The sequence below is a fragment of the Oncorhynchus gorbuscha genome, unplaced genomic scaffold (assembly GCF_021184085.1).
Source record: "Oncorhynchus gorbuscha isolate QuinsamMale2020 ecotype Even-year unplaced genomic scaffold, OgorEven_v1.0 Un_scaffold_390, whole genome shotgun sequence".
In the NCBI taxonomy this organism is placed as follows: Eukaryota; Metazoa; Chordata; class Actinopteri; order Salmoniformes; family Salmonidae; genus Oncorhynchus; species Oncorhynchus gorbuscha.
The window spans coordinates 261,060-286,693 of NW_025745238.1; the positions used below are offsets into that span (position 1 = coordinate 261,060).

The 25,634-nt window shown below is 44.9% G+C and overlaps 1 protein-coding gene across 1 annotated transcript; it reads left to right on the forward strand.

Annotated features, from left to right (window-relative positions):
* The first annotated feature begins 7,762 nt into the window (after positions 1–7,762).
* Positions 7,763–16,322, forward strand: eif3m (eukaryotic translation initiation factor 3, subunit M). The gene is made up of 10 exons (XM_046333376.1): positions 7,763–7,910; positions 8,753–8,885; positions 9,250–9,388; positions 9,613–9,736; positions 10,349–10,443; positions 10,861–10,944; positions 11,047–11,146; positions 11,326–11,407; positions 15,710–15,853; positions 16,258–16,322. The coding sequence occupies exons 1-10, from the start codon at positions 7,869–7,871 to the stop codon at positions 16,314–16,316; spliced, it is 1,002 nt and encodes a 333-aa protein (XP_046189332.1). The 5' UTR covers positions 7,763–7,868; the 3' UTR covers positions 16,317–16,322.
* The last annotated feature ends 9,312 nt before the right edge of the window (positions 16,323–25,634 follow it).

Consider the following 25,634-nt stretch of genomic DNA (forward strand, 5'->3'; position numbering starts at 1 on the left):
CGCCAGTGGAAGCTGATTAAATAAATGGCACAGTTCAGGAGAAATTCTCAAAGTCAAGTACTTTAAAATGCATCAAGGTATACTGGGAAATGAATACACCACTCAACAACAGGGTATTTATCTGCTGTAATTACATTTGTGATCAAATCAAAACGAGTGTAGACCTTACATTGAAATGCTCACTTACAAGCCCTTAACCAACAATGCAGTTTTATGAAAAATACCTAGAAAAAGTTAGAAATAAAGAAATGAACAATTAAAGAGCAGAAGTAAAATAACAGTAGTGAGGCCATGTACAGTGGATACCGGTACAGAGTCAATGTGCCGGGACACCGGTTAGTCAAGGTAACTGAGGTGATCTGTACATATAGGTAGAGTTATTAAAGTGACTATGCATAGATAATAACAGAGAGTAGCAGCAGCATAAAAGAGGGGGTAGGGGGGCAATGCAAATAGTTGGGGTAGGCATTTGATTAGATGTTCAGGAGTCTTATGGCTTGGGTGTAGAAGCTGTTTAGAAGCCTCCTAGACTTGGTATCATGTGCCGTGCGGTAGCAGAGAGAACAGTCTATGACTAGGGTGGCTGGAGTATTTGACCATTTTTAGGACCTCCCTCTGACACTGCCTGGTATAGAGGTCCTCGATGGCAGGAAGTTTGGTCCCGGTAGTGCGTACAGGGCCGCACGCACTACCCTCTGTAGTGCCTTGTGGTTGGAGGCCAAGCAGTTGCCATACCAGGCACTGATGCAACCTGTCAGGATGCTCTCGATAGTGCAGATGTAGAACCTATTGAGGATCTGAGGACCCATGCCAAATACTTTCAGTCTCCTGAGGGGGAATAGGTTTTGTCGTGCCCTCTTCATGACTGTCTTGGTGTGCTTGGACAATGTTAGTTTGTTGGTGATGTGGATTCCAAGGAACTTGAAGCTCTCAACCTGCTCCATTACAGCCCCGTCAATGAGAATGGGGGCGTGCTCGGTCCTCCTTTTCCTGTAGTCCACAATCATCTCCTTTGTCTTGATCACATTGAGGGAGAGGTTGTTGTCATTGCAGCACACGGTCAGGTCTCTGACCTCCTTCCTATAGGCTGTCTCGTCGTTGTCGGTGATCAGGCCTTCCACTGTTGTGTCATCGGAAAACTTTATGATGGTGTTGGAGTCGTACCTGGCCGTGCAGTCATGAGTGAACAGGGACTGCAGGAGGGGACTGAGCACACACCCCTGAGGGGCCCCGTGTTGAAGATCAGTTTTGTTACCTACCCTTACCACCTGGGGGCGACCCGTCAGGAAGTCCAGGATCCAGTTGCAGAGGGAGGTGATTAGTCCCAGGGTCCTTCGCTTAGTAATGAGCTTTGAGGGCACTATGGTGTTGAATGCTGAGCTGTCAATGAATAGCATTCTCACATAGGTGTTCCTTTTTTCTAGGTGTGAAAGGGTAGTGTGGAGTGTAATAAAGATTGCATCGTCTGTGGATCTGACACTTGCCATTTGGTCAGCTCATGTTCGGAGTACACGTCCTGGTAATCCGTCTGACCCTGACCTGTTTAAAGGTCTTACTTACATCATCTGCAGAGAGCATGATCATGCAGTCATCCGGAACAGCTGATGCTCTCATTCATGTTTCAGTGTTGCTTGCCTCGAAGCGAGCATAGAAGTCATGTATCTTGTCTGGTAGGCTTGTGTCACTGCTTTCCTTTGTAGTCTGCAATAGTTTGCAAGGCCTGCCACATCCGACAAGCATCGGAGCCGGTGTAGTACGATTCGATCTTAGTCATGTTTTGATGCTTTGTTTGTCATAGGATTTTTATAAGCGTCCAGGTTAGAGTCCCGCTCCTTGAAAGAGGCAGCTACCCTTTAGCTCAGTGCGGATGTTGCCTGTAATCCAAGGCTTCTGGTTGGGGTTTGAATGTACAGTCACAGTGGGGACGACGTCATCGATGCACTTATTGATGAAGCCAGTGACTGATGTGGTGTATTCCTCAATGTCATCGGAAGAATCCTGTAATATATTCCAGTCTGTGCTAGCAAAACAGTCCTGTAGCTTAGCATCTGCTTCATCTGACCACATTTTTATTGACCGAGTCACTGGTGCTTCCTGCTTTCATTTTTGCTTGTAAGCAGGAATCAGGAGGATATAATTATGGTCAGATTTGCCAAACGGAGGGCGAGGGAGAGCTTTGTACACATCTCCTGTGTGTGGAGTAAAGGTGATCTAGATATTTTTCCCTCTGGTTGCACATTTAACTTGCTGATAGAAATGAGTAAAACTGATTTAAGATTCCCTGCATTAAAGTCATTGCCTCTGGATGAGCGTTTTCCTGTTTGCTTCAAATCAAATCAAATTTTATTTGTCCATACACATGGTTAGCAGATGTTACTAGGCTTCTAGTTCCGACAATACAGTGATAACGTAATCTAACTAACAATTCCAAAACTACTGCCACAGTGTAAGGGGATAAAGAATATGTACATAAGGATATATGAATGAGTGATGGTACAGAGCAGCATACAGTAGATGGTATCCAGTATATACATATGAGATGAGTATGTGGACAAAGTAAACAAAGTGGCATAGTTAAAGTGGCTAGTCTTAGTGCCAGCATCGGTCTGTGGGGGTATGTAGACAGTATATACAAATATGAGAGATAAAAAGTCTTATAGATAGTGTGGTCTAGTGATATATCATGAGATACTCTACCTCGAGACTACCTTAGATATCATGCACCAGCTGTTGTTTACAAATATACATAGACCGCCACCCCGACGTCTGTGATCTGTGATGATATCGTATGCGTGCCACACTACGCTCTAGTCACACAGTATCCGCCCAACAAAAAAATCGAAACATATTCCTTTTTCCTTCTCCTTTCTAATCTCAGTCTCTCTTTGTCGTCAATGAGTGTATGTTGTGTAAACACTATGATGACAAGAGGCCAATCTATCATTCCCAAGCCCCCTTCCCATTTCCGCTGCACTGACTGGGTCCTTCAGATGGGATTCTTAGCAGATTGTGGCTCCTTGTTCATTAGGTTGAATCAGAGCACACATATTCCACAAAGGGCAATTAATGACCTCAGATAGCTCAATGCTAACTGTTCACCCACAGTTTGATCGTTAGCTAACTTCTTAGTGATAGTTGGTATGTGCTCATTAAGAGATATGGCATGTGACTGATGTCAGTGTTTATTACCGTATGTTTCTTTTGTGGACATAGTTATGCCCAGTATGTAAATTAATCCTGGTAAACAGTGGTCCTATGTGGCAGATTATGGTTTGAAATGCTTTTCTCCTGAAGGTGTAAAATAAAAGTCCACATGTGGCTTCTGTGTGTGTGAAATAGGAAACAAATATTTAAATTAAAAATATTTTGTCACCTCGTTTAGGGTATCTTTTTTCTTTCCCAATCTGGCAGGTCAGAGATCCATCAGATCGTGACTCCCTTTCAGTATTGATTATCTCGTGTCTGGCCAGATAAGGGATCACAGTCATTGAACCGCTATCTAAGCAGACCACAGACAAGCAGCATCTATCAAGATACACACAGGCGAGCACAGACAAACATGCATGTGAAAACACACACACACACAGGGAGGCAGATCGTCATGGGAAATCATTCCGACTACGCCAAAGGTCATGTCTGATGCTTTGAGAGAAAAACAAGTAATCAACTAGATGAACAACATAAGGTCTACATGTTTATTTTAGATTAAGTACATTGTGTGTGTGCAAGAGGTGTAGGGAGGGGTAGAATATTTAGGGGGGTCAGCATCATTGCATACTTCTATCATAACGCTGAAAAGTTATGATAGAATACATCTGCTTCTCACCATTACAATTCTAGACCAAGATAGACCTCTGACTGGCACACAATGGCATACAATACAATTTAGGATGAGTTTACCACCCTCAAATCCTAACCTGAACCATTCAAATCAAAAATATAAATCACACTTTATTTGTTGCATGCACCGAATACAACAGGTGTAGTAGCCCTTACAGTGAAATGCTCACTTACAAGCCCTTAAACCAACAATCAAATAGTCTGGGTAGCTGTTTGATTAGCTGTTCAGGAGTTTTATGGCTTGGGGGTAGAAGCTATTAATTATTCCTTTTGGACCAAGACTTGGCGAGTCGGTACCTACATACAGGATGAAATGGCAAAACCATAGAGCCGTTTTTAAGGGGAAACTTGGTCTTATTCCAGTGCTCACTCAAGCGAGGCGCTCTTTGATGAGGTCACTGCTAGTCTGATAGATCAGCCCAGGGCAGGGGATTGGACAGTGGTTGAAGAGGTGAGGAGGACAGTGGGAACCAGAGGGAGAAAGTTGGGCGGCCATATTGTGTGATGATGATCATGAGAGCGATTTACGTGATGGGTTAGGGTTAGTAGGTGGGTAGGCTACACTTGGCTGAGAAAACTGACACCTAAACTAAATCCTCTCCTAATACAGCCTTTTCTTTTCACACCCCCATAATGTCAAAGAGAGGACGGGTTCATCTCTGCCATTGCTATAGCTGATGTCATTGGGGACATTCATTTATGCTGAATTTCTGAATAAGTCAAACTCTGATAGCAGCGGGCACAGCAAACCTAAATGATCTGCTACTTTGAAACAGTCATGTACCAACCATTTCCTGTGAACAAACTCTGACGATGAATCACACACATACTGCAATAGCTAATGAGGCCGACTGACCAGTCATTTTCTACTGAAATGTGCGCTAACACTTCAATACACACAGACACACACACACAGACACACACACACGCACGCACACGCACGCACAGACACGCAGACGCACAGACAGACAGACAGACAGACAGACAGACAGACAGACAGACAGACAGACAGACAGACAGACAGACAGACAGACAGACAGACAGACAGACAGACAGACAGACAGACAGACAGACAGACAGACAGACAGACAGACAGACAGACAGACAGACAGACAGACAGACAGACAGACAGACAGACAGACAGACAGACAGACAGACAGACAGACAGACAGACAGACAGACAGACAGACAGACAGAGACACATACAAGGTATATTGGGTCAGAGTGAGGTCAGCCTGGCTATGAGAAATAAGACAGACAGATTGTTACACAGTGGACCAAGTAATGTTTCAGTCCAATGAACCTGTAAGACCATGCCTCATAATGTCTGCGGCTTATACCCTGACCACAGACTTCATTTGCGGTCAAATTTTGGCTTAATTTTCAACTAATGTGAATTCAACAAAACATTTCACCAGATCATTGGATTTAGGTTTAAAGTTGGGTTAAAAAACATACAAAATTCCCTTATGTTGATGACTTTTTGCAAATCCAATCAATTTTCCATGTTGATTCAACATCATCGCTTTGAATTTCTTTGTTGAAATGACATGGAAACAACATTGATTCAACCAGTTTTTGCCCAGCGGGATCTAACCATAGGAAGACATGCCCTCTCTGTTACATACAGAGGATCATATCCAAACCTGGCGTTTTAATGCTTCTCCTAAAAAAGACAAACACTGTCTCGTATGCATCTGGAGCTTCAAAACCATAAAAATACACTTTTATTCTGCAGTTGAAATACAACAGGCACTTGACAACAGTTGTTAATCACCTAATGAAATGCTCAGAGTTACACAAGCAAGCACACTTTGGGAGTAGAAGCGGCCATAAATTCCTGGCTGTGACAGCCAAAGAGGGCAAGGAGAGAGTGAGGGGGAGCTTGGTGCTTGGTACCAGGCACTCTCAGGCTGATGAGTGTTACACATTGTACAGGGGCCATGGTGAAACACTCCACCGAACATTTACCCGTAGCTCCCTATTTAAGATCCTTATCCTACTAAACATAATAAAAATGAAGTCGGTTGGTCTAAACTTGGTCTAAACTATAACTGCAACGTGACATACAGTGGGGCAAAAAAGTATTTATTCAGCCACCAATTGTGCAAGTTCTCCCACTTAAAAGATGAGAGAGGCCTGTAATTGTCATCATAGGTACACTTCAACTATGACAGACAAAATGAGAAAAAAAAAAATCCAGAAAATCACATTGTAGGATTTTTAATGAATTTATTTGCAAATTATGGTGGAAAATAGGTATTTGGTCACCTACAAAAAAAATCCAGAAAATCACATTGTCGGATTTTTTATGAATTTATTTGCAAATTATGGTGGAAAATAAGTATTTGGTCACCTACAAACAAGCATGGATTTTTTTCTCATTTTGTCTGTCATAGTTGAAGTGTACCTATGATGAAAATTACAGGCCTCTCTCATCTTTTAAGTGGGAGAACTTGCACAATTGGTGGCTGACTAAATACTTTTTTGCCCCACTGTATCATGATGTGAAATGTTCCTGTAATCAAACAGGAATGACTTGTTATAAGCAAACTGTGACCTATGTGCAGTTCATATCTCACTGCTATTAGATAAGTTAAAAAGGCATTTCTATGCCACGTCAAAGTGTCTCAAATGGGCAACATACGTAGACATGGATTATAGCAAACTGTTCTACACGTTATAGAGGAAGCAGTACTGTATGGCTGAGTAAAGTTGAGACAGTTAACCCACCAAGACTTGGTATCCAAGGTCAGGATAGTATCCGTTTTATGAGACAGTGAAGAGGAAAGAAGAGAACACCATTGTTTGGGAGTGGAGGGTGCTTGGCTTTACTCTTAACGTGAAGATGTATGGCTTTACACCCCAATAGCTTGTAACCTGAGCCAGCTTTTAGGGGCAATTGTATCTTCAGTTACTCTTAAGCCCCCCCACCTCAATCACTCCAGGGGAAAATGGCCTGCCTCTGCGGCTGACTAAATCACAGCATCCCACTTGATATACAGGCCCTGGTGCCATATCGCTGGGTCAGTGGGAGGGCTGTGTAAATGTGCTCCCCTCTGATGCTCACAATGTTTCCGGTGTCAACTCTGGGGAAAGTCATGGTGGTCCGAACAGAGAGGTAACTCAGCCAGATAACCTCCGTCCAAGGATCACCTCTACCACTGTAACTCTCAGCCAAGACATCCTGGGACTACCCCCCCAGATGATAGATTGATACCTGGATAAGAAGAGGAGAAAGGATGGCATGGACCATGGCAGTGGGTCTCGTTAACTTGTGACCCTGACCATACACTTTGAACCCAGTCTGTTCTTTTTGGAGCGCTCAAGCTGAGGTTATCCATTTCCAGATGGTGCATAAGTCATCTAGCAAAATAAACAGAATTATATGATTCCACTACCTGTTTCACACATTTAGTATCTCGGGAATCCTTATTGAAATCCTTCAATAAAAGTGTTTATCAACGAGATTGTAGGATGTTCTCAAAGAAACTGGGGCTCGGGGCTCCCGAGTGGCGCAGTGGTCTAAGGCACTGCATCTCAGTGCTAGAGGTGTCACTACAGACACCCTGTTTTGAATCCAGGCTGTATCACTCCGTGATTGGGAGTCCCATAGGGCGGTGCACAATTGGCCCAGCGTCATTTGGCCGGTGTAGGCCATCATTCTAAATAAGAATTTGTTCTTAACTGACTTGCCTAGTTAAATAAAGGTTACATTTAAAAATGTAACAAGTGGTGGGGGGAACAAAAACTAAATGGTAACATTGTATCATAATTACATAATCAAACACGAATAAATATTACATCGTTTGACCATATGTTGTAAATGTAGAGGTTAGGCTACCTAAGCATTTTGTATGAAACAATATGAGAAAACGTCCAGTCCAGCTGAATTATCACTACGGTCACTTTAACAGGATGACCCGGAAGTGCATCATGTTTGCCGGTCGTAAAGCGTTTTCTTTTCCGGTGGCCTCAGCGGTAGTGCGAGCGTGGATTTGATCTAGGCTCACTAAAATAATTATAAAATGAGTGTCCCAGCATTTATCGACATAACCGAAGAGGACCAGGTACGATTTAAGTGTTTTAGTAATAGTTTAAAAAAAGAATGAGCACACTCATGTCGATATGTAACGTTACGACAAAGGGTGACATGCCAGATAACATTAGCATGCTACCGTTAGCCATATAATGAGTCAATGCCAATGACTATGATCAGTACACTAGCTAGTTAGCCTAGCTGTTTGTTAGCTAGTATGCTAACATTACAGCTGGATCCATTTTCACCCCCAGTTAAATGGATCTAGATCTCTTTGTAAACTAGCTATATCCCCGTGACTTGTGTTTACTTAATGCAACGTATTGCCAGCTGATGCATTTGTTTTACACGTAACTAGGAATGTACATTAGGTAACTAGCTAACAGTTAGTTGCAGTCTACAACATCAATGTTTTCAATGTTTGCATCCGATGTAGCTAGCTAACTGGTTAGAATAGTTGACTAGCTTTGGATGAAGACACAAGCTAGTTGTAATGTATAGATTAACTGCCAGCTGTACGGCTTGGAGAAGGAAAATACGTCATTGTGCATCCTTAATCAAATGTACAATTGAAATATCTTTAGTGACAGCTGTTAAGTAGTGCATGTTTTGTTATTGGACTAAGTGTCATCGCTGTGTCTGTAGTTTAATCTGGGGTGTAATCATTAGTCTGATTCCGTTAAACTTTTTACAACGGAAAACATGTACTGTTTACTCAAGGAACCAAACAGAAGCAAATGGGAAAGGACCCAGTAGAAACTGTAGTTTTAGTTGCAGAACGTTTTACGTTTGGTTTCACAGACAAAATGTTTCGCAACGGAATCTGACTAATAAATACACCCCTGTTCTTTTATAACGTGTTGTTGTTGACAGGCCTCAGAGCTCAGGGCCTACATCAAAGCCAAAGGAGCAGAGATCTCAGAGGAAAACTCTGAAGGTGGTCTCCATGTGGACCTGGCTCAAATCATCGAGGCCTGTGACGTCTGCCTCAAGGACGACGATAAAGGTGAGTGACACCAGGGAAACGCTAACCTATAGCCAGTGGCACTTCTAAAGGACTGCTCACATTGGTGACATATCCATGTAGAGAAGGCAAACATGCCCAATGCATCTACAGATACACCTGTCTGCATGATGTCAGCACACACATGAACTGTAAACTGTCCTCTCTCACGCTTGTCTTTCTGTCTGTCAGCCCCTCCCCCTCATTGTCTTGTTCCCTTAATTCATCTGCTGTTTCTACCTCTGCTGTTTTCCTTTCCATCTCTTTACCACTTATGTTTGTTTTTCTGTTTCCTCCTAAAAGTGGCTGGTATGAATGAGTCTTGAATGGTGTCATTGTGATTGATAGTTGTCTCTCTCCTCTGTAGAAGTGGAGAGTGTGATGAACAGCATAGTGTCGCTGCTACTCATCCTGGAGACGGAGAAACAGGAGACCCTGATCGAGAGTCTGTGTGAGAAGCTGGTCAAGTCCCGAGAGGGAGAGAGGCCTTCCCTCAGGATGCAGCTGTAAGTCCACACACTCATCTATCTCTGTTCTCTACTAGTCTCCCTGACCGGTGAAGTATGCAGCCACCCACTAGATGTCTGGAGCACCTGGACATAGTGAATGAAGTCAGCGACCCAAGATTTGGGTTTATTTATGCACTATGGAAGAAGTGGGACCCTTGTGAACACTAACCGTAAGCCATGTCTTAATGGTCAAGTTAACGTGTAGGGTTTTGGTTGTGTAGGCTGAGTAACCTGTTCCATGGTATGGATGAGACGGCCCCAGTGAGGTACACAGTCTACTGCAGCCTCATCAAGGTAGCAACCACCTGCAACGCCATCGCTTTCATCCCCACGGACCTCGACCAGGTACGCTCACCGTGCACACTCTCCATATACTGTCACTCTCACCGTGCACACTCGCCATATACTGTCACACTCACCGTCACACTCACCTGTCACTCTCACCGCACACTCTCCATATACTGTCACACTCACCGTGCACATTTGCCATATACTGTCACTCTCACCGTGCACACTCGCTATATACTGTCACACTCACCGTGCACACTCGCCATATACTGTCACACTCACCGTGCACACTCGCCATATACTGTCACTCTCATATACTGTCACACTCACCGTGCACACTCGCCATATACTGTCACACTCACCGTGCACACTCGCCATATACTGTCACACTCACCGTGCACACTTGCCATATACTGTCACACTCACCTTGCACACTCACCATACACTCACCGTGCACACTACTGTCACTCTCACCGATGTGCACACTCACCATATACCGTCAATCTCACCGTGCACACTCGCCATATACTGTCACTCTCACCGATGTGCTCATCCAATCCGCTCAGACCACACTTTACCAGTCACATGTAAGGGCTCTGCAGGAACAAGACATTGTAGAGGAAGGATGATTGATGTTTCCATGGCTCTGCTTGTGTGTTTGTGGTTCAGGTGCGTAAGTGGATCACAGACTGGAACCTGAACACAGAGAAGAAACACACACTGCTAAGGCTGGTGTACGAGGCCCTGGTCGAATGTAAGAAGAGGTAACTAACTACACACAGCCTTGTGGTGTCTTCGACACAGTCTGGTGCCTGGTGGCGTCTTCGACACAGTCTGGTGCCTGGTGGCGTCTTCGACACAGTCTGGTGCCTGGTGGCGTCTTCGGCACAGTCTGGTGCCTGGTGGCGTCTTCGGCACAGTCTGGTGCCTGGTGGTCTCTTGCGGCACAGTCTGGTGCCTGGTGGCGTCTTCGGCACAGTCTGGTGCCTGGTGGCGTCTTCGGCACAGTCTGGTGCCTGGTGGCGTCTTCGGCACATTCACTCTCTGTTCTAATTGTTTATTTTTTCATATTTTTCTAAAAGTAATTCCTCAGTACAATGGGATATGTGTTGTGTATCTGCAATGTTTGTATTTTTCTTGAGCTGGTTCTTGTGTCACTGAGTGTGTGTGTTCCTCTGCAGCGAGGCTGCAGCTAAGGTGATGGTGGAGCTGCTGGGGAGTTACACAGAGGACAACGCCTCACAAGCACGCGTTGATGCCCACAGGTACATACATACACACCTCTATCCTACCATCATAACTATAAGATCTGACACGTGACTGGCTGTCTTTGCTGTCACTCACCCCTCTCTGGTTCCTCCCCCCAGGTGCATTGTACGAGCCCTGAAAGACCCCAACACCTTCCTGCTGGACCACCTCCTGGCCCTCAAACCTGTCCGCTTCCTAGAGGGAGAGCTCCTGCACGACGTGAGTACTGAAGCCCAGCTCAGGGAACAGCTCATCCTGCTGTTAACAAGGCCGTGACATTTGAACTCTGAGGATTTAATAGGTTCATATGAATCCATTCATAACAATGATGCTACATTATTACCTGGTTGTTTTAACAGTGACATACACTTCTCTCGCTCTCTCTCCTTCATTCACAGCTCCTAACCATCTTTGTGAGTGCAAAGCTAGCTGCCTACGTGAAGTTTTACCAGAGCAACAAAGACTTCATCGATTCCCTCGGTGAGTGATCAAGACTCAATGGGGCTACCTCGCGGCTAGTGACCTGACTGCAGAGATCAAATCCCCCGGGGGGGGGACACCCTTCCTGGCCTAAATCGCTGACCTCTGTGGATACAGGGTTGGAATGTGTGTGTCAGCAGTGTCTCTCTGTCCACACACACACTGCTGAGAACGTAGTTGTCCAATTAGCATGGTTGGTCCTCCCACACAAGTCAGGTGGTATTGGCTCTCACTGCAGACATGGTGGTGTTTGTGTTAATATGCCTAGTCACTGTAGTTCCACACTGCTGGGCACAGAGGCAATTAGCCAAGGGACCCTCCCTGAGTCAAGTGGAATTGAGTGTGCTTGTGTGTTCATCACAGAACGATTACCTCTTGGAGTTTCCCTCCAAGGTCGACCTGAGACTTTGAACCGTAGTCAGTTACATTCATCATCACCCAGCCAACTGACAATGAATGTGCATTCAGTAATTATAGTTAATGATCTCATGATTAATGGTACCTAAGAGTTGGTGACCTGTCATTGATTGATATCTATTTCATTGTCATGTCTTGTTGTTCCTGTATTTTAATAACTCTTCCTGTCCCCAGGTGTCAACCATGATGTTAGTCCTGTCCCCAGGTGTCAACCATGATGTTAGTCCTGTCCCCAGGTGTCAACCATGATGTTAGTCCTGTCCCCAGGTGTCAACCATGATGTTAGTCCTGTCCCCAGGTGTCAACCATGATGTTAGTCCTGTCCCCAGGTGTCAACCATGATGTTAGTCCTGTCCCCAGGTGTCAACCATGATGTTAGTCCTGTCCCCAGGTGTCAACCATGATGTTAGTCCTGTCCCCAGGTGTCAACCATGATGTTAGTCCTGTCCCCAGGTGTCAACCATGATGTTAGTCCTGTCCCCAGGTGTCAACCATGATGTTAGTCCTGTCCCCAGGTGTCAACCATGATGTTAGTCCTGTCCCCAGGTGTCAACCATGATGTTAGTCCTGTCCCCAGGTGTCAACCATGATGTTAGTCCTGTCCCCAGGTGTCAACCATGATGTTAGTCCTGTCCCCAGGTGTCAACCATGATGTTAGTCCTGTCCCCAGGTGTCAACCAGATGTGTCAACCATGATGTTAGTCCTGTCCCCAGGTGTCAACCATGATGTTAGTCCTGTCCCCAGGTGTCAACCATGATGTTAGTCCTGTCCCCAGGTGTCAACCATGATGTTAGTCCTGTCCCAGGTGTCAACCATGATGTTAGTCCTGTCCCCAGGTGTCAACCATGATGTTAGTCCTGTCCCCAGGTGTCAACCATGATGTTAGTCCTGTCCCCAGGTGTCAACCATGATGTTATGTCCCCATGTCAGTCCTGTCCCCAGGTGTCAACCATGATGTTAGTCCTGTCCCCAGGTGTCAACCATGATGTTAGTCCTGTCCCCAGATGTGTCAACCATGATGTTAGTCCTGTCCCCAGGTGTCAACCATGATGTTAGTCCTGTCCCCAGGTGTCAACCATGATGTTAGTCCTGTCCCCAGGTGTCAACCATGATGTTAGTCCTGTCCCCAGGTGTCAACCATGATGTTAGTCCTGTCCAACCATGATGTTAGTCCTGTCCCCAGGTGTCAACCATGATGTTAGTCCTGTCCCCAGGTGTCAACCATGATGTTAGTCCTGTCCCCAGGTGTCAACCATGATGTTAGTCCTGTCCCCAGGTGTCAACCATGATGTTAGTCCTGTCCCCAGGTGTCAACCATGATGTTAGTCCTGTCCCCAGGTGTCAACCATGATGTTAGTCCTGTGTTTTATTGACTGTCTTCCTGTCCCCAGGTGTCAACCATTGACTGTCTTCCCCAGGTCCAACCAGGTTAGTCTCAACCATGATGTTAGTCCTGTCCCCAGGTCTCAACCATGATGTTAGTCCTGTCCCCAGTTTTCAACCATGATGTTTCCTGTCCCCAGGTCTCAACCATGATGTTAGTCCTGTCCCCAGGTCTCAACCATGATGTTAGTCCTGTGTTTTATTGACTGTCTTCCTGATCCTGTCCCCTGTCCCCAGGTCTCAACCAGTCCCCAGTCTCAACCATGATGTTAGTCCTGTGGTTTCAACCATGACTGTCTTCCTGTCCCCAGGTCTCAACCATGATGTTAGTCCTGTGTTTTATTGACTGTCTTCCTGTCCCCAGGTCTCAACCATGATGTTAGTCCTGTGTTTTACCCCTTCCTGTCCCCAGGTCTCAACCATGATGTTAGTCCTGTCCCCAGGTCTCAACCATGATGTTAGTCCTGTGTTTTATTGACCCCAGGTCTCAACCATGATGTTAGTCCTGTCCCCAAGTCTCAACCATGATGTTAGTCCTGTGTTTTATTGACTGTCTTCCTGTCCCCAGGTCTCAACCATGATGTTAGTCCTGTCCCCAGGTCTCAACCATGATGTTAGTCCTGTCCCCAGGTCTCAACCATGATGTTAGTCCTGTCCCCAGGTCTCAACCATGATGTTAGTCCTGTGTTTTATTGACTGTCTTCCTGTCCCCAGGTCTCAACCATGATGTTAGTCCTGTCCCCAGGTCTCAACCATGATGTTAGTCCTGTGTTTTATTGACTGTCTTCCTGTCCCCAGGTCTCAACCATGATGTTAGTCCTGTGTTTTATTGACTGTCTTCCTGTCCCCAGGTCTCAACCATGATGTTAGTCCTGTCCCCAGGTCTCAACCATGATGTTAGTCCTGTGTTTTATTGACTGTCTTCCTGTCCCCAGGTCTCAACCATGATGTTAGTCCTGTGTTTTATTGACTGTCTTCCTGTCCCCAGGTCTCAACCATGATGTTAGTCCTGTGTTTTATTGACCATGATGTTAGTCCTGTGTTTTACTGACTGTCTTCCTGTCCCCAGGTCTCAACCATGATGTTAGTCCTGTCCCCAAGTCTCAACCATGATGTTAGTCCTGTCCCCAGGTCTCAACCATGATGTTAGTCCTGTGTTTTATTGACTGTCTTCCTGTCCCCAGGTCTCAACCATGATGTTAGTCCTGTGTTTTATTGACTGTCTTCCTGTCCCCAGGTCTCAACCATGATGTTAGTCCTGTGTTTTACTGACTGTCTTCCTGTCCCCAGGTCTCAACCATGATGTTAGTCCTGTCCCCAAGTCTCAACCATGATGTTAGTCTTCCTGTCCCCAGGTCTCAACCATGATGTTAGTCCTGTGTTTTATTGACTGTCTTCCTGTCCCCAGGTCTCAACCATGATGTTAGTCCTGTGTTTTAGGTCTGACTGTCTTCCTGTCCCCAGGTCTCAACCATGTTAGTCCTGTCCCCAGGTCTCAACCATGATGTTAGTCCTGTGTTTTATTGACTGTCTTCCTGTCCCCAGGTCTCAACCATGATGTTAGTCCTGTGTTTTACTGACTGTCTTCCTGTCCCCAGGTCTCAACCATGATGTTAGTCCTGTGTTTTATTGACTGTCTTCCTGTCCCCAGGTCTCAACCATGATGTTAGTCCTGTTTTTAGACTCCCTGTCCCCAGGTCTCAACCATGATGTTAGTCCTGTGTTTTATTGACTGTCTTCCTGTCCCCAGGTCTCAACCATGATGTTAGTCCTGTGTTTTATTGACTGTCTTCCTGTCCCCAGGTCTCAACCATGATGTTAGTCCTGTGTTTTATTGACTGTCTTCCTGTCCCCAGGTCTCAACCATGATGTTAGTCCTGTGTTTTAGTCCTGACTGTCTTCCTGTCCCCAGGTCTCAACCATGATGTTAGTCCTGTGTTTTATTGACTGTCTTCCTGTCCCCAGGTCTCAACCATGATGTTAGTCCTGTGTTTTATTGACTGTCTTCCTGTCCCCAGGTCTCAACCATGATGTTAGTCCTGTGTTTTATTGACTGTCTTCCTGTCCCCAGGTCTCAACCATGATGTTAGTCCTGTGTTTTGACTGACTGTCTTCCTGTCCCCAGGTCTCAACCATGATGTTAGTCCTGTGTTTTACTGACTGTCTTCCTGTCCCCAGGTCTCAACCATGATGTTAGTCCTGTGTTTTATTGACTGTCTTCCTGTCCCCAGGTCTCAACCATGTTAGTCCTGTGTTTTATGTTAGTCCTGACTGTCTTCCTGTCCCCAGGTCTCAACCATGATGTTAGTCCTGTGTTTTACTGACTGTCTTCCTGTCCCCAGGTCTCAACCATGATGTTAGTCCTGTGTTTTATTGACTGTCTTCCTGTCCCCAGGTCTCAACCATGATGTTAGTCCTGTGTTTTACTGACTGTCTTCCTGTCCCCAGGTCTCAACCATGATGTTAGTCCTGTGTTTTACTGACTGTCTTCCTGTCCCCAGGTCTCAACCATGAGCAGAACATGGCTAAGATGTGTCTGCTGACGTTCATGGGCATGGCGGTGGAGTTTAAAGAGATCTCCTTTGACACCATGCAGCAGGAACTGCAGTTAGAAGAAGACCAAGTAGAAGCCTTCGTCATCGACGGTACCAACACCGCCTCAAATCCAATCTGTTACACCTGTCTTTTAATACTGTACTCCCTCTCCCCAGGTCTCTAATAGTACTATACTCCCCTCTGACCCACACACTTTTAATAATACTGTCTTCCTCTGACCCCTGGTCCCCCTCAATGCAATGATGTTAGTCCATGTATAAACACAAAAAGTTCAAACGGTCATAACAGGATGTTGTCTGTAGATGTTTTTTTTGACAAATTGAGGAACCAAACTGTCATAGGAGCTGACATGTAGGAGTTTAGTATCCTTATTGTTACTGTGACGTTGGTGTCCCTCAGAAGTCTGTAATGTGTTTGAGGGTTGCCTTGACACACGGATACTCCCTCTTGTCTGCCACCCACCTCAATGTCTTCCTGTCTCTTTTGTCTGTAGCCGTTCGGACTAAGATGGTGTCTGCAAGATTGACCAGACACAGAGAAAGGTTATCCTGAGGTAAGCTCAAAATAAGAATATTTTAAGAACTGTGTTTTAATCGATTCTGCGATGTCAGCGGCTGCGTTTGGCAGGCTAAAGCTGTGTCAACCACAATGTTAGTCCTGTTTTTGCAACAGAAAACGGAAAACTGGTGTTGTCCCCAGTAGTCCCTCCCATTTTAGTCCTTTTTCTTCCGTTTGGTGCCTGATGAATATGACCCTGTAATAGACACTCTTTACTGTTAGTCCTCAAGGTTTCTGACAACTGTTCTTCAGAGCTCCCACTATAAACCATAGAGTTGGTCTTTGTTCTTGTGTTGCTGTCCAGAAATACTTTTTTTCTCACCTTTGAGGCTTTTGTTTTTGCCAGTTGAGTATAAATGCTATTGTTGATGGGTTTCCGCAAAGGAAATCTAGACATCTATTTTTACTCTGTGCTACAAAGCAGGTTCCCTTTGACTCTGATCTTTGATTGGTGCTCAACGGTTGTGGTATGTTCTATGCATACCTATTAATCATAGGGTTTGGTTGTGTGTATGACAAGGAAAATGTTAGTCTTCAGACGATATAGGCACTTCACTGTCAGAGGGAGACTCAAAGCTCTTAAGATTTCCAATGATACCTTTCAGGGTTGCCAGGTATGGCATTATGCTCCCCTTTCCCTAACCAGGTGTGTTCATCCTGCCCCCATCAGCCACAGCACACCCGCACCTTCTCAACAAGCAGCAGTGGCAGCAGCTCATGATGTCTCAGCTCCTGGAAGGGCAATTTGGCAACTGTGAAGACCAGCCTCCAGACCCTGTCCCCCTCTGCCTAAGATCTCTCTCTCTCCAAAACCCTCTTTAAAAAAACTTCCCCCTTTCCTTTGTTAAACTCCCTTGGTTGAATCTTCAGTCACCATTTTTATATTCACCCAATAAAAGACTAATTGAGATCTTCCATGGTTGTTTTGCTTGTCTTAATACCAGATGTAAATGTCTGGCTGTTTACAGGGGCAAGTGGTAGTGCAGAAGTTTCAGCATCACATGCAAACATCAGCAGAGACCGTGTTCTCCAGAGAAGCTGCTGTCTGTTGTGTTAATGGTTGCTCTTCACCTGGCGACTCAAGCATCTGGCTCTAGTTAGACCCAGAGTGGCCATGTGAGATGGGGGATGAGTCCTGTTTTTACTGAGGGTGACAAATGGGTCACCTGATTAAGAAGTTTATAGACCCTACTCTTATCAGTGCTATCAACCTGACTCCTCAGCTGAGGTCAGAGCAGTGTTACTTTCAGCACTAGGTTTTTAGACTTTGGGTGAGGTGTTGGGAAACTGATCTAGTGTCAGTTTGATGTTGTTACACAGGTTAGGAATACCGTGTCCTATCTCAATGGTCTCCCACCTCTAATACAAAGCAGTTTTTATGATTTCACTCAAGATGAAACATTTACTGTAATATTTATGGTATGACTGGTCTTCTCTTTATCTGTGCCACTTCCACAGAAGACTAGCGACTGGCATTGACCACATTCCTTCTCTTTATCTGTGCCACTTCCACAGAAGACTTCCTGACCCCATTGACCACATTCCTTCTCTTTATCTGTGCCACTTCCACAGAAGACTAGCGACTGGCATTGACCACATTCCTTGCACTAGCCTGGTCCATCTTATTTCATGCAAAATGTCAACAGGAAACATTAAAACACTTCAACAGCCCTGGACACTGTTGGACAATTCTGAATGATAAGAGAAAATGTTCACAAAATACACTAATGAGCTGACCAGAATGGAATTCCACTCCCTCTCTAATGCTGTAAGAAGACAAATGATTGGCTGTTACACTGGTGTGTTAGAATGTGATCTCTAGCAGCATTCCAGAGCATTATGTTCTGAACTGTGCTGGTGTATGTGTTGGATCAGGCATTAGATATGAAAGGGTTCTCTCCCTCAGGGACTGATGAAATGGAGTTGAAGCAGAGAAGTTGTGTCAAATCAACTTCTTGCTAAAACACCACTGCTGTCATACTTTTGACGACAAATTGCAAGACAACGTCCCTTTACATTGTAATGGACTTTTTCCAAAAAGATTTAGCATCACTGCACAGTTAATTTAGACAGCAGAAATACAGCGGTGGTTTGTCAGTCAAAACCAAGTCTACTTTGAAGAGACATGAGGAAGGGAGCAACACCATTGTTTGCCAGTCTACTGGGCAGAGCCAAAACCAAACAGAAACCTGTGTGTTAATGGTGATGTCACAGCTCTGGCCCAGCAGCGTCTGCAGAAGCTCAAGGCTCACTCCTATCCCAGAGTCCTCTGGGAGAAGCATCCCCTGGTCTTTTCAGAGGGAGTAAATCACAACACTCATGGTCACCACCAGCAAGGTGGGGTACGGAGAAAGCAGCTTTAGACTAATGTAGTGAGACAGTTCGGTTTACTGAACACTGTGGAAGTCTCCATTAACCTGCCTCACACATCACACATCTCTCTGTACGAGTCTTTCTCCATCTGTCTATCTCTCCTGCTCTACCCCCATATCCCTCTCTTTCTCTCCCTCTCTTTCTCCATCTGTCTCTCTCTCCTGCTCTACCCCCATATCCCTCTCTTTCTCCATCTGTCTATCTCTCCTGCTCTACCCCCATATCCCTCTCTTTCTCCATCTGTCTCTCTCTCCTGCTCTACCCCCATATCCCTCTCTTTCTCCATCTGTCTCTATCTCTCCTGCTCTACCCCCATATCCCTCTCTTTCTCTCCCTCTCGGCTTTAAGTGTGTATGTACTGACATGTTTGTGTATCTGATTGATGAACATACACTACATGTAACTTGTAAGGCCTTTTGTCTGTGATGTATTTGTCGAACCCCAGTAAGACTAGTTGTTACTGATGAGGATCCTTATCAAATAAAACATATCTCAAATCTCTTTCTCTCTGTTCCCCTCTTTCTCTCTGTTCCCCTCTTTCTCTCTGTTCCCCTCTCTTTTTCTCTCTCTGTTCCCCTCTTTCTCTCTCTGTGTTCCCTCTTTGTCTCTCTCTGTTCCCCTCTTTCTCTCTGTTCCCCTCTTTCTCTCTGTTCCCCTCTGGCAGCTCTCTCTGTTCCCCAGGTTCTCTCTCTCTGTTCCCCTCTTTTTACTCTGTGTTCCCAGCTCTTTCTCTCTCCTGTTCCCCTCTCTTTTCTCTCTCTGTTCCCTCTTTTCTCTCTCTCTGTTCCCCTCTTTCTCTCTCTCTGTTCCCCTTTTCTCTCTCTCTGTTCCCCTCTTTCTCTCTCTGTTCCCCTCTTTCTCTCTCTGTTCCCTCTTTCTCTCTCTCTGTTCCCCTCTTTCTCTCTCTCTGTTCCCCTCTCTCTCTCTCTGTTCCCCTCTTTCTCTCTCTCTGTTCCCCTCTTTCTCCCTCTCTGTTCCCCTCTTTCTCTCTCTCTGTTCCCCTCTTTCTCTCTCTCTGTTCCCCTCTTTCTGTCTCTCTCTGTTCCCCTCTTTCTGTCTCTCTCTGTTCCCCTCTTTGTCTCTCTCTGTTCCCCTCTTTGTCTCTCTCTCTGTTCCCCTCTTTGTCTCTCTCTCTGTTCCCCTCTTTGTCTCTCTCTCTGTTCCCCTCTTTGTCTCTCTCTCTGTTCCCCTCTTTGTCTCTCTCTCTGTTCCCCTCTTTGTCTCTGTCTGTTTCCCTCTCTGTCTCTGTCTGTTTCCCTCTCTTTCGCTCTCTGTTCCCCTCGTTGTCTCTGTCTGTTTCCCTCTTTCGCTCTCTGTTCCCCTCTCTTTCTCTCTGTTTCCCTCTTTGTCTCTGTCTGTTTCCCTCTTTCTCTCTCTCTGTTTCCCTCTCTTTCTCTCTCTCTGTTTCCCTCTTTCTTTCTGTTTCCCTCTCTTTCTCAATTCAATTCAAGGGCTTTATTGCCATGGGAAACATGTGTTAACATTGCCAAAGCAAGTGAGGTAGATAATATATAAAGTGAAATAAACAATAAAAATTAACAGTAGACATCACACATACAGAAGTTTCAAAACAAAGACATTACAAATGTCATATTATATATATATATATATATACAGTGTTTTAACAATGTACAAATGGTAAAGGACACAAGATAAAAAAACAAGCATAGATATGGGTTGTATTTACAATGGTGTGTGTTCTTCACTGGTTGCCCTTTTCTCGTGGCAACAGGTCACAAATCTTGCTGCTTTGATGGCACACTGTGGAATTTCACCCAGTAGATATGAGAGTTTTTCAAAATTGGATTTGTTTTCGAATTCTTTGTGGATCTGTGTAATCTGGGGGAAATATGTCTCTCTATGGTCATACATTGGGCAGGAGGTTTCTCTCTCTGTTTCTGTTTCCTTCTCTCTGTTTCCATTTCTCTCTCCTAATCCCTGTTTCCCTTTCTCTCTCCCTCTCCTAATCTCTGTTTCCATTTCTCTCTCCTAATCTCTGTTTCCATTTCTCTCTCCTAATCCCTGTTTCCCTTTCTCTCTCTCTCCCTCACTCTCCTAATCTCTGTTTCCATTTCTCTCTCCTAATCTCTGTTTCCAATCCTCTCTCCTAATCCCTGTTTCCCCTTTTCTCTCTCTCTCTCCCTCTCTCCTAATCCCTGTTTCCATTTCTCTCTCCTAATCTCTGTTTCCATTTGTGACACCCTCCCACTCTGTCTGAGTATTCTGTCGTTGTTCTTGTTTCCTTATTAGATGATGCCTGGTGGGCGGAGTTGAGAGGGTCGTCAGCTGGGAAACACCTGGGCCAGTGTCTCCCAGGATAAATAGACCTCTTCCACATTCATGGAGGAGACTCTCTCCATGCAGACACCCGTTGTAGATTGTGTTGTGGTTCTTGGTGGCTGTTTGTTTGTTTGCTTTGGCACCTTTCATCACCCTGCATTATCACATTCATGCATGCAAAACACTCACTTACACTACTGATTACTGATTACACACACCATTGTATATTACACTTAGTTACTTATTTAATAAATATAGATTTTGCTACTCCTTATCTCCACGTTGTCTCCCTTTGTTACGGGCTTTGAGCCGGTTCGTGACAAGTGGGGGCTCGTCCGGGATCTTTGAACTATTGGTTTGGGAGACCGTGGAGGTACGTGTTTGGATTGAATATTGTGTTTGAGTGTGATCGGCCCAGTATTGGTTGCCTTTGTTGTTTGGTTTGTGTGCTGTGTTGGAGAGAGTATAATGGTTAGTTTCCAGGCCCTGCCTAGCATGAACTCTTGTTTTACTTTCTGTTGGGACGTCAGTCTGAAGTGAGTAATCTGCTGTGTACCTCGGTGGGAGATTTGGGTAGGGTAGTGGAACTTGCTACCCGGAGCTATAGCCTTTTTTATCCCCTGATAGGTTTAGCGACGTGTTTCATTTTTGGAATATGTTGGGCATGGTTAATGTTTGTTATTTTTGTGTGGTGTCTGTGGACTGAGCAGTTGTCTCTGGCACATCCGTGGCTTGGTGGAATTTGCCAGCATGCTGGACCCTCATGGTCTTCCACATTCCCATTCTCTCTTTATCTGTTCTATTTCCTTGCCAGCGGGCTACAGTGCGTAAATTCCCACCTGCAAATCTGCACTGAAGACTAGGGTTGAGTTATTGTAGGTTTTGGGGAAGCTCCATATCTCATCTCTCTTCTGTGCTGCTCAGGGTGATTGTCAATTCTCGGGTTGTGTTCTGAATGTGCTCAGCAGAAGGGAAAAGCGATAAAAAAAAAATTTGTGTGATTATGGCATGTCTTATGTAGATAAGTTCATTCTCTCTCCATCAGAGGAATTGTTAGATTTAGGTACTAAAGAACAGCTGTTCCCTGTCGCTAAACACTACAAGGTTGAGATTAGTGATAAACGTCTAAACAATTCTATCAGGTTGATATTGAAAGCCAATCTGATGGAGAGTGGTATTCTTGAAGTTACCACCGGGCCAGCCTCTGCTGAGGATTTGTTGTCTCCCCATAACGTTACAATGGCCATTCCATCGGTTAATCCTAGTAGCCTTCTTTTTGAACAGCAGAAAGAACTGCTTTGTTACAGCTAGAGCATGATCGTGAGAAGCTAGAGCATGATCGTGAGAAGCTAGAGCATGATCGTGTGAAATATGAAAAGGAATTGGCATTTAAACAAGATATGGAGCGTGCTAAAATCAAGTTGCAACAAGAACGTATAGAGTTGGTTAGGGAAGGAAAGATCTCAGGGTCAGAGTTTGTTTTCTGGTGACCCAGATTTACCTAGGGGTAGTTCCTCTTTTGGTCATGCCCCTCATTTGATATTGTTCTGAACTCTCCTGTTATTCCCTCTCTTTAATCTGTTCCCCTCTTTCTCTCTCCCTGTTCATTCTTTTCGTTGTTTGAGCTCTCTCTGCTCCCCTAGGAGTTGGCTCTCTGATTCTGACCGCTCTTTAATGTTGCAGTGTGTGCTGACTGGTAAAGCTCAGGAAGCATATTCCCTCTTAGTCTACACTGACAGTGCCAGTTATGATAAAGTTAAAACAGCTGTGTTACAGATTTATGAATTGGTCCCTCTCTGCTTACCCCCAACGATTTAGAACTTTCCCCTCTTCTAACCAGACTCATGTTGAGTTTGCCGACAGTTATCTTTACAGTTTAATCGCTGGTGTTCCGCCTCTGCAGTTGTGACTTTCCAAGGGCTGTGTGATCTGATTATGTTAGAGCAATTTAAGGACACAATTCCTGATCGTATTGCCACTTATATTAATGAACAGAAAGTAAAGAATGTTGCTGAAGCTGCTTTTGGCGGACGAGTATGTGTTGACTCACAAAAGTGTCTTTGCAAAACCCCGTATTCTCTCTCTGTTCCCCTCATTCTCTCTCTCTCTGTTCCCCTTTTCTCTCTCTCTCTGTTCCCCTCTTTACTTCTCTGTTCCCCTCTTTCAGAGTTCTGTTCAACTAGGGTTGAACCTGTTCCCATGGTAAGGCTGACTTTTCCAGGAGTGTCACTACTGTCAAGGTTCAGGTCATTGGAAAAACTGTTGTCCACTTCTCTGGTCAAAGGGTGCTTACGCTAAATCTAAGCCTGCTGCGTTAGCTGCACCTGTTCCACATCAGTTCATTCTTGACTCATTTCCTCAGGCCCAGGAGAATGTGAAAGTCCATATTGATCCAGACTATTTACCTTTCATTACAGAAGGTTTTGTGTCTATGTTAGGAAGTAAAGACTTAGTGCCAGTGAAGATCCTGAGTTTCCACAGGTGCCTCTGAATCATTTGTTTGGAGTCTGTGTTACCCTTTTCTGCTGAGACTGATTCAGGGAATAGTGTTCTAATTAGGGAATAGGTTTGAACACTATGTCAGTTCCATTGCATAAACTGATGTTGGATTGTGGGCTGGTGAAGGGTGAAGTTGTTGTGGGGGTGCGTCCTTCTTGCCTATTGAGGGTATCGACGTTATCCTCGGGAATAACTTGGCAGGTGAGCGTCTATGGCTGTCGTGTTTCCATCTCTAGTGGTTTCCACTAAGCCGTCATTTGTTGGGATTCCTGATGAGAGTGTTTCAGAGTTTCCCAGAGGTGTTCTCTGCGTGTCAGTGACACCTCTTTATTGTACATGGGAAACATGTCTATGAGCCGTGGCGAACTATGTCACTGGTCACTACATGATAATAATACAAAGTTTCACTGTCTTCCCTGTTATCCCGTTATCTGTAACCCTCTCAGTCTAATCAATGCTCAACGGGATGACCCCAAATCCCTGAGTTGCCTTCAAATTGTGCCTATAGAACAGTCTGGGAGATGTCCCACATGGCTATTTCCTCCAAGAATGTCCTGATTCCATTTGGGTGTCTCATGAATCTTTTTCTGGGGGAGGCTGGTATGTTGTCTCCCTAATCCTTGTTGGTCCCCGGTTTTATGGGGGGAATCCCCTGACTCTCTCCCACTCTGTCTGCCGTATTCTGTCTTGTTCTTTTCTCCTAATTAGGATGCTGTTTCCCTTGAGAGGGTCTCAGCTACTGGGAAACACCTGTTTCCAGGTGTCTCCCAGGATAATCTCTCTTTCCACATTCATGGAGGAGACTCTCTCCATGCAGACACCCTCTGTAAGGCTGTTTGTTTGTTTGCTTTCTCTCCTAATCACCTGCATTTCACATTCATGCATGCAAAACACTCTCTTACACTACTGATTACTAATTACCCACCATTGTTTCCACTTTTACTTATTTAATAATCCTGTTTCTATTTCTCCTTATCTCCACGTTGTCTCCCTTTGTTTCCTTTTCTCTCTTTGATCTCTGTTTCCATTTTCTCTCTCCTAATCCCTGTTTCCCCTTCTCTCTCCCTCTCTCTCCTAATCTGTTCCCTTCTCTCTTTCTCTCTCTCTCTCCCATCTCTGTTTCCCTTTCTCTCTCTCATTTCCCCTCTCTTTCTCTCCCTCTCTTTCTCATTTCCCCTCTCTTTCTCTCCCTCTATCTCTCCCAATCTTTGTTTCCCTTTCTCTCCCCCTGTCTTTCTTGAACTCTGTTTCCTCTATCTTCTCTCACATTGTTTTTCTCTCGTCCTTTCTCCCCTCTCACTCTCTCTAATTTGTCTCTCGGGTCCTAAGTTACTGCTTCATGGATGGTGTGTCATGTGAGATCTCCCAGCTGTAACTGTCACGTCATTCTCCAGTTGGTTTATCTGCTTTCATGACCCGTCTTATCATGGTTGGAAGCTGGTAGTTAGTTCCACGCAGTTCAGTGCTGAAAAGCAAAAGCAAAACAGTTTTAAGGTGAATTTGATCTCCCCTGTGTAATGTGAAATGTGTGTACTCCACTAAATATGAACAGTATGCATATGGACAGCAGTGCCTTTTAGAATGTTATCCAGTTCATTATGCCTTAAAGACTATGGATGTGTGTAAGAAGACAGACTCTCAACAGATCATGCTGACTTGGAATTGTCCCACCGCTGAGAATATGATCCCTTTTCCAGAGCAGGGTGCTCAATCATCACAGCCTTGCCTCAGAGTGCATGTTTAAAGCCTTTCTGTAATATCATCTCGCGTCAGACACTAGATAAGTCAGGAATTTCACTTCTGCATCAGCCTTTCATTCTGTGTATGAACATTCCTTATAGCAAATCTAAAGCCATGACAGTGTCCAGACACACAGCAGAGCACAGGACAAGACATCCTATTAACTTTCAATTAGCACCATCTCTCTCTTTATGTATGTCTCTCTCTCCATATCACTACTTTACATAAATAGTGGCCTTGCACCCATGATGGAGATAACCCTATTTAGACAGAGTGCACAAACACAAGTGTAAGGACACTGACAGGGGTGTTGACCTGGCAGGAGCAGGCTATTTGCTCTGATTATAATACGAACACGTTACAAGCGTGTCTTGGGGGTTTGTGATACGTTTGTTGCGAGTCTTGGGGGTTGCTGTTGTG